We start from the raw sequence: 12,739 nt of genomic DNA, 5'->3' as shown, positions 1-12,739 counted from the left end.
ACTATAATTATTATTTTTTGATTAATTTATTTATTTACCAAATCAATAAGTTTTAACAATACATATATATGATTTTTAATCATAAATAATATTTGACTTAAATATGAGTCTTCAATACTTTTAAAACTCATAATTCTTTTATTTAGTGACTCATTTTTTATTTTTTTAAAATAAATTGACCAATTTTTTTAAAATTTTTAGTTAAAATATATTTTTAATTCCTTAGTTAATATTTATTTATAAATTAATTTCTACATTTAAATTAAATTATATTTTAATCCTTACTATTATAACGTTGTTAATGGTGAAGATCAAACTATAAGGACTGAAATGTAATTTTTTTAAGTATAAGAACTAGTTTCTAGACAATGTTAACTATAAAGACTAAATATAAATTATTTAAAAGCTTTATCATATGTTATTTATATCATAAATTATGTTAGTCATGTTGTAAACTAAGTGAGTTAATTACATGATATAAATTTGTTTGTTACGTGGCATTCATTATGCAACTATGCATCAACATGCAATATTATTAAATAGATTATATGTCATTCATGCTGAAATTATATATCTTTTATTATTATTATGTTTCATTTTAAATATCTAGGTTAATTGATACAAAGTAAATAGATTATTTAAAAGTTTCAGCATTTGTCATTTATGCCACAAATTATGTAATTTATATCATAAATTATGTGGACTTTATTATTTAAATAATAATTTTTTAAAAATAAATTATCATATTATAAATTTTTTAAAACTATTTCCTGAGGTAATTTTGGTCATAAGTCATAAGTTTCGCGTTACTGTTGGTGAAATTTTATTTTTAATTTTTTTAAAATAAATTTTGCTACTAAAAATGTGAAATTTATAATTTTTTTTATTTTTTAAATTAAGTTTCACCACAAAAATTGTCAAATTTATAAAATTTTTACACATGTTAAAATATTATAAATTTTTTAATTATAATAAAAATTATTTATTTAAAAAAATGAAAAGTTTCGCTAGATTGATGGTGAAACTAATTATTAAAAAATTAAAAAATACTAACTGCTAAATTTAAATGCTGGGTTGCTAAAGGACTTCGATCACTTTATCTAAAAGGGTCAGCCTTCTTCCATTAATTCTTTTTTCTGCTTTTAAATCTTAGACAAAAAATATAATTGACCCTTTTAGATAAAGTGACCGAAGATTGACGTTGTTCCCTGCGTTTGATTCACCCCCTTTAGCAATGCAATTGAATTTAATAATTAATATTTTTATTTTTTTTAATAATCAGTTTCGCCATTAATCTGGCAAATTTTTTTTATTTTTTAAATAAATAATTTTATTATAATTATAAAATTTATAATATTTTAACACATATAAAAATTTTATAAGTTTCACAATTTGTGTAGCGAAACTTAGTTTAAAAAAATTATAGATTTCATATTTTTAGTGACAATTTATTTAAAAAAATTTAAAAATAAAAGTTTCGCTAACAGTAATGGCGAAACTTATGACACGTGGCCAAAATTATCTCAGAAGGGAAATAGTTTTAAAAAATTTATAATTTGGTAATTTATTTTTTAAAAATTATTATTTAAATAAAAAAAAGCTCACATAATTTATGATATAAATTATATAATTTGTGGCGTAAATAACATATGTTGAAACTTTTAAATGATCTATTTACTTTGAGAAAGATTGTTTAGCATCACGAGCCTAACATTCCTGTTAAATCATGGTGGTAAGAAGGCATGAGTCTTAGAGGTGACTCCCTTGATATGTAATTGTCTTTCCAATAACTTCTTCCCCAGAACACTCGTCACACCAAAAAAATTAATCATAGAAAAAGGATCAAAACAAGAAGAAAATTTTAGCTCTAACTCAAGAGGCTTATTAATGAATGGTTTGAGCTTTTGTCTTTTCTTCTTTCTAGATGGCTTCTTTCTTGGTTTTCTTCTTGTAATTGTATGCCTTGTAGAATTCAAAGAGGGAGAAGTAACATTCACAGTGCTCACAAAGTTACAGGACTTTTGGCTAAAATGATACTTTAAATAATTAAAAACTTGAAATACAATTTCCTCATCATCTAGCCTCAATGTGAGTTTTTCTTCTTTTACATCTATAATGGCCATTGCAGTGGCAAAAAACAATCTCCATAATATGATAGAAATATCACCATCTTCTTCCATGTCAAGCACCACAAAGTCAAAGTCAGCAGGAAATATAAACTCTCTAACTTTTATAAGTACATTCTCTATTATGCCTTTGAAGTATGTGATTGACCTATCTGTCAGCTGAAGTGACATGGAGGTTGCTTAGATTTATGCATTCTAAGCTGAAAACATAATAAGGCATAAGATTAATACTTGCTCCTAAATCATATAAAGCCTTATTAATATGAGTTTTTCCAATTGTTCAAGGAATATTAAAACTTAAGTGGAAGCTTTTTAAGGTTTATAGATGAGTTTCCTCAGTAAGCTTCACAGTTTCATGTGCTCTCAGCTTCCTTTTATTGGTCAAAATCTCCTTTAAAAATTTAGCATATTTTAGCATTTTGGAGATGACTCAATGAAAGGCATATTAATGTGCACTTTGCCTAATTGGTCTAAGAACTTGTGAAACTCTTCATCATAAGGAGGGTGACCCTTCAGCCGCTGTGGAAAAGGTATCTTAGGCTCATAGAGCCTTGGTTGAACAAAAGACTCTTCCTTCTTTTTTTTAAGCTCTACGCTTAAAGCACGATTTTACCCATAAGAATGCACAGTCGTGCTTTTATCATTGACACATGCATGCTTGTATAAGCACGGTAATGCTTATATTGCAGGAGGGGCGTGCTCATCAATAAGCACGGGTGTACCTATAAAATCAGCATGGTAGTACTTCTCAGCAAGTATCGACGTGCATGTGCCTCTGTTCTGTGATTCTTGCAATTTCTTTTTACTTCTAAGGGTGATGGCATTGCATTGCTCCTCTAGATTAGGTTCAGGCTGAGATAGTAGTGTTCCCAATGTTATTTGACTCAGAAGATAAGTAAGTTGTTGAAGTTGTGCTTTTATTTCGGATGTGTCAAAGCTTATTTCTGAGAACTTGTTGTTCATTGTTTGGGCTTATTGCTCTATCTGAAGGCTATATGATGTCATATACTTCAAAATTGGTCGTTCTTTTGCCATCTTTTTTTTTCTGCACTCCTTCCTTAGCTTATGTGTTGTCTTCTCGATTTTTGGATCAAATAAAAAAAAAGTTGTAGAGCACTTAAAACAAGTGAGCATACACTAAAATATTATATATTAAAAAATTAATAAATAAAAAACAAAAATAATAAAATAAATTAAAAAATTGAAAATAAACAAGAACAAAATTAAAATGAAACAAAACACGAATTGCTCAAATCAATTAAATTTGAGATTTTCTTAATATTAAAAAAGCAATCCCCGGCAACGACGCCAAAACTTATTTGTTGGGCAAGTGTACCCATCGTGAAGTAATAAAGGGTTTTAAAATAAGTTTCTGAAATATCGTCTCATAAAATAAAAATTTCTTAATTCAATTGTTTAAGCCTAAAAAATGTGAAATTTAATAAGAACCAGAATTTAATTATAAAATTAAATATAAAAGTAAATAACACAATACACGTCTTGGTTAAACTTATAGGGGAGGAACTTATGACGTATGAGTTTTCTCATTCAATCTTTTATGTTATTTTTCTGTTTTAACTCTAAATTTAATTTTCTTGTAATTACCAATCATTCATACAAATACTATTAATACCCAATAATCATGCAATACTAATATTCTTTTCTCTAAATTAATATTCTCAATGATCATGCAAGACATCAATTAAAGAAAGCATAAAGCACATATGAACTTGTTAATTTAATAACGATTGGAAGAGAAAGATTGGTTTGGTCTACCTAATCTTTTGTCTCGTTTTACCCTATAGATCCATTAACTAATCGATGTACGATCGTCTAACGATATAATTAATTAGGATTATGATTATGCATAATAGGATAAAAGCTAATCGCAAACGAAAATCAAATATAGATTCAAATTTTAAAATCTCATAAATTCATTAACAATAGTTCTCATGACCCTAAGTATAGACTTAGTTACTCATGCTAAAGGAAAAAATTAAAATAATCATAAGTAAATTCATAATCAAAAGAAATAGCAAACTAGAGTATGAAATGAGTTCTTAATCTTCAAATACGATCGCTCGAAACTCTAAGTCCCACCAAGAGAATACCAAAGATCCTGTACAAGAAAAACGAGATGAGAAGTGTATAAGAAAGGGAAGAAGGTGTGTAGAGAAGTGAAAAAATATCCAAAGTGTGGAGTATAAAGTCTCTTTATATAAGTTATGTTCTGAGTTTTTAGTTGGTTGAACTCTATCTTTTCAAATCTGTTTTATCCACAATTAGAATCGTTTCAAATCTTCATATATAAGTTTAAATTTTAAATTCAAAATTTAAACTTATCATATAACACAGCTAAAGACAAAATATCTAATTTTTTTTATCTAAAATATCTTTATAATGCACTAATAATAATTTTTAGCTAAACTGCAATAATTAATAAGATAATTAGTATAAATATATATAAAATAAAATTTAAGTATATAAATATAAGTCATAAAATATATCAAAATATTAACTTATCAAATGGTAACACCTTGTACACTATATGACATTCATGCCAAAATTAGGATTACCTACCATATGATAATTTTATTTAAGTAAACGAGCCACTTAAAGGTTTTACTACATGTCATGTCATTCATATTATAAATTATGTTTGTCCCACTGCAAATCACATAATTGAATTAATTATTCAGATATGTTTACCATATAGAATTCATGCCACGATTATCCATTGGCATGTAGTATCTTTTAATAGACCATATGTCAATCATGCCGAACGAGTAGACCTTGTATACTATATGGTATTCATGCCGAAATTGAGGTTATGTATCATATGATAATATTATTTAAGTAAATGAGACCTTTAAAGGTTTCACCACAAGTCATTCATGCCTTAAATTATGTGTTCCACAGCAAATCACGTGAGTGAATTAATGATTCATAATTATCTTTCATATGGCATTCATGTAACAATTTTGCATTGACATGTAGTATCATTTAGAGGACCATATATTAGTCATGCTGAAAGTATGATTGTCTACCTTTCACCAACTTATTTTTCATTTTAAATTATTAGATTATTTATAAGTTGTTCTGTATGTCACACATGCCGTAAATTACGCTAGGTCGCATCTTTAATTTTTATTTTTTTTATCTGTCTTTAAATGTAACTGTAATGAGTGAATTATATAGTATAAATTCATTCACTGTAAGAGAATCATATCATAGCTACGAGTGTCTTAAATACATCTTCTATTCTTCTTTAGAAACCTAGAAGTATCTAATCTTTAGTTGACTTTCTCTTCTCATTTTATTGCAAGCATATATCTTATTATATCAAATTCTCACATCTTTGAATTTCATTCTCTCGAACAATTTTTCCATATCACCAAGTAAGTTGCTTTCCTAGTACAATTGATTTCACTTTGCTTTGCTTGTTATGAGATAACTTAGAAAGCAGTGACAACAATGTATTGCAAATGCATTACTATGGTTTTAACACTAAAACTTGCACATCAAAACTCAAAATTAAGTATACATTTTGATTTTAAAAAATGGTAAATTTTTGCTGATATAAAATGGTTATCAATGTTAACAACTAGCTAAATTATAACTATCTATCCATATATCACTTTAATGGTAAAAATCCCTCAGATCTCACCTTTTGGGTTTTTTGTTTGGTTGTGTTTGCAGACTGAGATTGTGAAGCGACAAGGCGATGAAAAGATTGGTGTATCTTGTGGTAACATCCCTTACTACGATTTTTCTATTTTATCCTCCGCCACATACAACCGAAGAAAATGAAAGAAGTGAAGGATGCAGCATTATTGGGCTTTTTAAATTTCTAGGTAAAACTTGAGATTTGGAATTTGCTTTGTTTTATCTTTTGTTATATATGTTTAAATAGTCCTTATTTTTATTCTTTGGATTGAAAATAGGTGTTGATAATTGCTCTAACAAAAAGCACTTGACCTTTACATAAGTTTTACATAAAACTTTAGAGGGTGCCAACAAATTAGTTCTAAAGAGTTATACAAAGAAAATTTTCTTTCTTTTCTATTTTTAAGCACGTGAAATGTTAATAGGCTTAATCTCATTATTCATATCAAATAGGTTTTTCTTTACAACTTTTTATATATTTTGTGATTCATTTTCAATTTTTTTAACAGGAACATTTAATTAGTCGAGGAGTTGTGAACTTTTGTGAAAAGAAGACTTTGTGTAAGAATTTATAATTTTACGTCTGTTATTCTTCTTTTACTATTTTAAATTTATTATTTCGTAAATTTTTTAATATATTCCATTTTTAGCTTGTGTATATAAATATATTAGAAAGTCATGTTTATTGTGAAATGTTAATAAGGCTTCTTAATAATTAAGGAACAATATTTAAATTATTAAATCTGCAACTTTAACGTAAGAGATTCGCTGTAGGAATAGAAAAAAAAAAAAAAAAAAAAAAAAAAGGGACCACTGCTAAGAGAATTAGGAGAGTTGAGTTTAACGAATGCATAATTTGCTCTACATGTGTTTGTAGTTTTTTCCTTTACAACAATAGAATGTAGGATAACTTCTTTTCCTATTCTTCTGTGCGTGTTTATCTCTCTAATTCCCAATTCTTGTCAACTAATTCATGAGTTTTTCTTCTTTGCTATTGTTGAAAACACGTTAAAATTTACGTCGTTCGCAAGTTGAGCCACATTAACTTGGGAGGTCGATGTGGCAAAACTGATATAATATCATCTTTAAAACTTAGCTTCGACAGAGGAAGGGAAAGAAGTAAAATATATTTTATTAAATATGAGGAGGAAGGGATTTTTGTTTTTTATTTTATTCAATATATTTATATAATATTAAAAATTAAATATTTTTTAAAATATTATTGTAATTTATTCATTTCGCTAACTCTTTATTTTTTATATTCATATAAATTGAAAAAAAAAAAAATTTACTTGTTTTCTTTTATCTCAGCCAAGTCTGGCATCAGATTTTTTTTTTCTTTATTCTTACTCTATTTCTGTACCTTCTACTTCCTCTCTGGCCAAACGAAGAATAGAATATAGAAATCGATGGTATTGAGGATGCTAAGAGTTATTCGAAGATTTAATTATCCAAAGAAATCAAGGAGTATCAGAGACAGTGGAGAAAGTACCACAATACTTGATGGATCACCTACATGTTCGATGCTGCACTGTTGGTGAATTGAATGGCATTAAAGAAGAATCTTTGGGAAAGAAGAAAAACAAACGCACACTACACTTGATTGTTAAACAATATCTAATATATAGAGAGAAGTCGTGTGTTTGTACAAATAAGAAGAGTTATTTGCATCAAATCAATTACTGGATTCAAATAGCAAAAGAGTGTGTGATACTTGTAGATATTGGTTAATTGTTATGTTGAGAGATTCAGGCGGTTCCGGAAACAATGCAATTAATGTGGGAACTCAACATCCAATTTTACTAGCTTAAGCAATTTTAAGTTGACTTAAGCGAATTTAACTTTTTCTGGGTCCCAAACTCTTCTCTCTTCCGTGCTCTCCCTAGCCCCTTGCTGTCAGCCTCCTCCCACTCTTCCCGCTCAGTTCTCCCTTTAACTCTACACCTCTCCTCCTTTATTTGCCTCTCAGCTTCTCCCTTAAGCTCTCCTCACCATTTATCTACAACATCAGGGGTTTAGATTTTTTTGAATATAGAGGATGAAGGTGGAGGGAGCAGAAGGAAGAAGCTAAGAGAAAGGTGAAGGAGAAAGGCTCAAAGTGGAGAGCCAGAAGAAGAACTACGAGGAAAGAGAGAGGGGAGGGGAGGGGTTGAGAAAAGAACAGATGAGAGAAGAGTTTGGGACAGAAAAAAAAAAAAAAAAAAGCTTGATTCGCTTAAACGAGCTATCGTTTGGCGAGTCCAATCTATTGAGAACAGTTAATGTAATAATGTAATACTTTCCATGGGATTGATTCTAGTAATAATAATCAAAATATTTTGGTCAAAAGATTAAAATTAATTTCCTGTTATTAGTAAATTATTTTGGTATTGGCATGTAAATACGGAAAGCAATTGCTGAAAAATGTTTTAGCCTTATAATAAGATAGCCTCTTATATCTTTCATATAAAAGGTTGAAGAAAAATATAAAGGATCAAATAAATGTAGATGGAAACAGAATTGCTCGTTGACGCAAAATTATGTCCTGTTAAAAATTACATTTCGATATTCTTTCTGATTTTGGTTATTCCACATAATGAAAATGACAACAATCAATCGTGAAAATCCGAAGATGCGCAACTTCGGGGGTTCTTTTTGTCCTTTTCTCAGTCTCACTGCATATATTAAATAAAATTAAAGGAAAAACACAGATAACTCCAAAGCTACTACTAGTCAAGTGCTTTTGGAGTCTCACTACTTTTTTTCTCAATAATTTATTTGTTTATTATTATTTAATTTAAATAATATTATTTAAACTTCTAAAAATTTATGTACTCAAAAGACACATGTTAAGAAATTAAAATAATTTTTTAAAAAATAAAAACATTTATTATCTTAAAATTATAAAGAATAATATATTCAATACATATTTTTATAATAATGTAAAGCATTTATATAAGGTATTTAATACTTATTCTTGAACCTATATTAGAAAAATTGTTTCATTATTGACAATACATTTTTCAAAACTAAAAAAGATAAATTACGAAAACTTTTTGTTTCTCTAAATTTAATTTCAAAAAAAAATAAGATGGATGTGAATAACAAAGTTTTTCTCTTTAAATATTTAATATATAGGAAAGAATTTTTTTATATTAATGTAAGTTTAAAAACTTATACTCGATTGATCTGAAATTTTTTTTAACAAATAAATTATAACTCTTAGGTTATTATATTTGTATTAGATGGGTGTTTAAACTCGATGCCATTGGGGGATATTAGTTGAACGGGGTTAAATTATGGCAGCTTTGGGAAATGTTGGAGAATTGAATGTGCATTAACTATGGAATAAGGCTCCATTGCAAGAACTTCCTTGCTCATTGGTGATCACATGCCTCGATCGGTCTGGAGAATTTCTGTCTGGCAGTATATATGCGCAATACCAGTCAAATTGCTAGTTGAGATCAGCTTATTCCATTCCCTTTAATTTCTAATTTAAACAATACTTTCTGTAATAATAAAATCTTACATCCAGATTGGAACACTGCGTAACCTTTAAGAGAATCTTACACCACCCAAAAATGGGATTCCAAGTAATCAAAAACGACGTAGATAAGAAAAAAAAAAAAAAAAGAGAGCATCCCTCCATGGCTGCGAACGCACCCTCGAATTTCCCTTTTTTTTTTTTTTTCTTTTTCAAATAATTTAACAGCCAACATTCCAACGAAAACTAGCGTAAGCAGTCCAAAAGAGGAATCATCACTCGTGACTACATCCAACGCTAACCATTTGCACCTTTCTTTTTCTTTTCTCAATTTCCCAATATGTCCCTTTCTCTGCATGCTAAACCAACATGGCAACATTGCTACCATGCTGATCATATACTAGATATAGCCAATTCCATTTCCATATTCTCATTCATATGGATTTATAAGAATATTTTTCGTACAAGATTTATGACAATTAGTTAGTAAAAAAATTAATAAACACACATTATGTTTAGATTAAACATTATTATATTCTTAAGATTGATCCAAGAGAAAAAAGGCGCCATTGGCATATGGCATAAAGACAAGGTTAGGCATGGTATTTTCCTTGACAAAGTAAAGTAAAGAAAGCAAATTATAAAGCCAAAATAATAATAACAACAAGGTTCATATTTGCTCACATATATATTTTCTTGGCATGTCCTTATCTCAGCTTCGTGCTTTTCCTTAACTTCTAAGTCTGCTTCCCTTCTTCACTCCCTCTGTCACAGAGATTCTGTGCATCCCACATTGTGTTCTTCAATGGCAGGTGCAATCCACAACCACAGCAGCAACAAACTCGAGAAGAAAAATCAACAAGACCCCAGTAAGTTTTATTATCATTTTCTCTACAAAGCTGTCATAGTTTCCATCTTCTTAGTTATTCTTCCACTCTTCCCTTCACAAGCTCCTGAATTCATCAACCAGTCTCTACTCACCCGAAACTGGGAGCTCCTGCACCTTCTTTTCGTTGGTATTGCTATCTCTTATGGATTGTTTAGTCGTCCAAACGATGAATCAGAGAAAGATAACAACACAACTTTTGATAACGCACACTTAGTTGTTTCTAGGTTTCTACACGTGTCATCTTTTTTCGAGGATGAAAGCCAATCTGAATCTGAGTCTGATGAAATCCAAGTCCAAACATGGGGTGTTCAGTATCACAGGAATGAACCAAAAGTTGTTATAGCTTCAAAGCACTCTAATTTTGAACAGCAGAGTGCTACAAGCTCGAGAATTGGTGAAAAGCCCTTGCTCTTACCCGTTAGAAGTTTGAAATCTCGTGTTTCTTCTGACCCTGGTGGTGTTGTTCAATCTGCATCTCCTAGTAGTGCAACATCTAAATCAGGCTCCAAAAGATTTTCAGTTTCAAGCAATTCAAATAAAGTTAGGTATGGAGGAGAGCTAGAACGTTTTGAAAGTGCAAAAGTTGAAGATAAAGTGAAGGAAGACACTGTGCTTCCTTCTCCTATCCCATGGAGATCTTCACTTTTAATGGATAAGGAAACTGAATTCAACAAGGTGGAATATCGTTCTTTGAAATCTCAAAAATCACTTTCTTCTAGGCCCAGTTCCGCGTCTTCTTCACCCAAGGGTGCATCATCTCCTTCACCTTCATTCTCATCAGAATCACTTGCCAAGAACGCAGAGGATTTGATGAGAAAGAAGGGCTTTTACAAGTTTAGTTCTCCTCCTCCCCCTCCACCACCCCCACCCATATTTCAGAAATCAATATCAATGAAACCAAAGTCTAGTTCATTCAATAAAGATGCTTCCTTTGATAAGGAATTGAAGCGAAGCTCCACAAGTGAGAGACGTGACTTGAACCGGTGGACCAGTGGGAGTAGATTTACGAGTAGAGTTGATTCAGAAATAGAAGTAATACCAAAGGGCCATGTTGAAAACTTGTCAATGAAGAATTCAGTGACAACATTAAGGAGCAGCGGAGAGAGCAAAGAAGGAATGAAAAGGTCAGAAAAAAGCCAAATGGAAGAAGAAGCTGAAGAATATTTCGTGAAAGAGCCAACAAGAAAGACTTATAAGCACGTGTCCTTTAGAAGCGACAAGTTGATGGGGCATGCAAGTGTCCCTCCTGTGTCAGAGCCAGCTTCAGAGGAAGAAAAAGAAAGGTTTATTGACAAGGTGATTGTGGAGTTAGATGAAGACACGGAAACTGAGGATGAAGAGGTTGAAGGAAGAGTCATTGAGAAAGAGAGTGGGGAAAGTTCAAAAATGGATGGACCTTGCAGCAGCAATGGTGATGAAGGAGTAGATGTAGATAAGCAGGCTGATGAGTTCATAGCCAAATTCAGAGAGCAAATCAGACTTCAGAGAATTGAGTCTATCAAAAGGAGTGCACGAATTGCTGCTAGAAATTCCACAAGGTAATTTTGAAGATTCCTAGGTATTTTGGTTACTAAATGGGATGTACATTACTTAAAATGGATCTAAGGTTGTCATTGGTATCGTGTCCTACTTCCCCCAAGAAATTTACAATTACGGTGTAGACAGATTCACTGATATTAGCTACATTTAAACTAATTGCTTTGCTAGAACATGATGTTTATTGGTTATGATTTCAAGTTCTGATGTTGTTTCAATGGGAAAATATGATCAAGCCATGTACTGAGCCGTATATTCTTCAAATCATTTTTTTTGTTACACCCTCTTATATAATGTCACATCACGTTACAGATTGAGAGAAAAAGAAAACAAATGAAATTATTTGAAATGGGTTAAGAAAATAAGAGCTAAAGGAGGTGATGTGAACCAAACACTTTCAATAAATAAACGTTGTCACAGAGTATTTGAATCCTCCACTCATTTTAATGAGACAATTTCAGGAGCAGTATAATGACTATGATCATGACACAACTTTTGATTTGTGTGGTTAGTGAATGTTGAATTGTTCTTTGCACAGGCAGAAAGGCTTTGCTTCTGAGCGTGTAATATTTGGCATCGTTTTAGTCTTGTGTGCTTTTGGGTGGAATAATTTTTACTAAGGAAGCACCATCCGTGGAAGGAAAAAAATAGAATTATTTTACTTATAGTGTTATTATTTGGTCTCCTTTGTGCTGCTGGCAACCAAGAATATGCTTTTAAATACGAAGCAGCGCTGCATTCTTCTAACTCGAGCATGATAGAATGGGGGAGTTTTGAAGACATTTGATTAATAAACGAAAATGTTCTTTGCACACTGCAAGGGGAACAGGGAGTACCACTTTTTAAATCTTTGATGAATTGATATAATATGAAGAGAAAGAAAAGAATATAAACAAAAAAGATTTTGAAATAACATAACTCACGAATAAGAGTGACATTTTCTCGTAGAGTATTCGTAAATTATTTTTTATAATTATATTATAATTTTAGCATTATGATCAGAAGCTGTCATAAACAATGCATAAAAATAATATTTTTAAAAATAAAAAATATAAATTG

At 30.2% G+C, this 12,739-nt stretch overlaps 1 protein-coding gene across 1 annotated transcript; it reads left to right on the top strand.

Annotated features, from left to right (window-relative positions):
- The first annotated feature begins 9,966 nt into the window (after window positions 1–9,966).
- LOC113869583 (nucleolar and coiled-body phosphoprotein 1-like) lies at window positions 9,967–11,877 on the top strand. Its single transcript, XM_027505977.1, has one exon. It carries the CDS (start codon window positions 10,061–10,063, stop codon window positions 11,684–11,686), a length of 1,626 nt encoding a protein of 541 aa, XP_027361778.1. The 5' UTR covers window positions 9,967–10,060; the 3' UTR covers window positions 11,687–11,877.
- The last annotated feature ends 862 nt before the right edge of the window (window positions 11,878–12,739 follow it).

The sequence above is a fragment of the Abrus precatorius genome, unplaced genomic scaffold (assembly GCF_003935025.1).
Source record: "Abrus precatorius isolate BTA unplaced genomic scaffold, Abrus_2018 Scaffold6, whole genome shotgun sequence".
NCBI lineage: Eukaryota > Viridiplantae > Streptophyta > Magnoliopsida > Fabales > Fabaceae > Abrus > Abrus precatorius.
The sequence above is the reverse complement of the archived record's forward strand: the minus strand, read 5'-3'. Positions and strand labels throughout refer to the sequence as shown.

Excerpts from the sequence above, each read along its gene's own strand:
- LOC113869583 (XM_027505977.1), top strand. The coding sequence starts at position 10,061 with ATGGCAGGTGCAATCCACAACCACAGCAGCAACAAACTCGAGAAGAAA.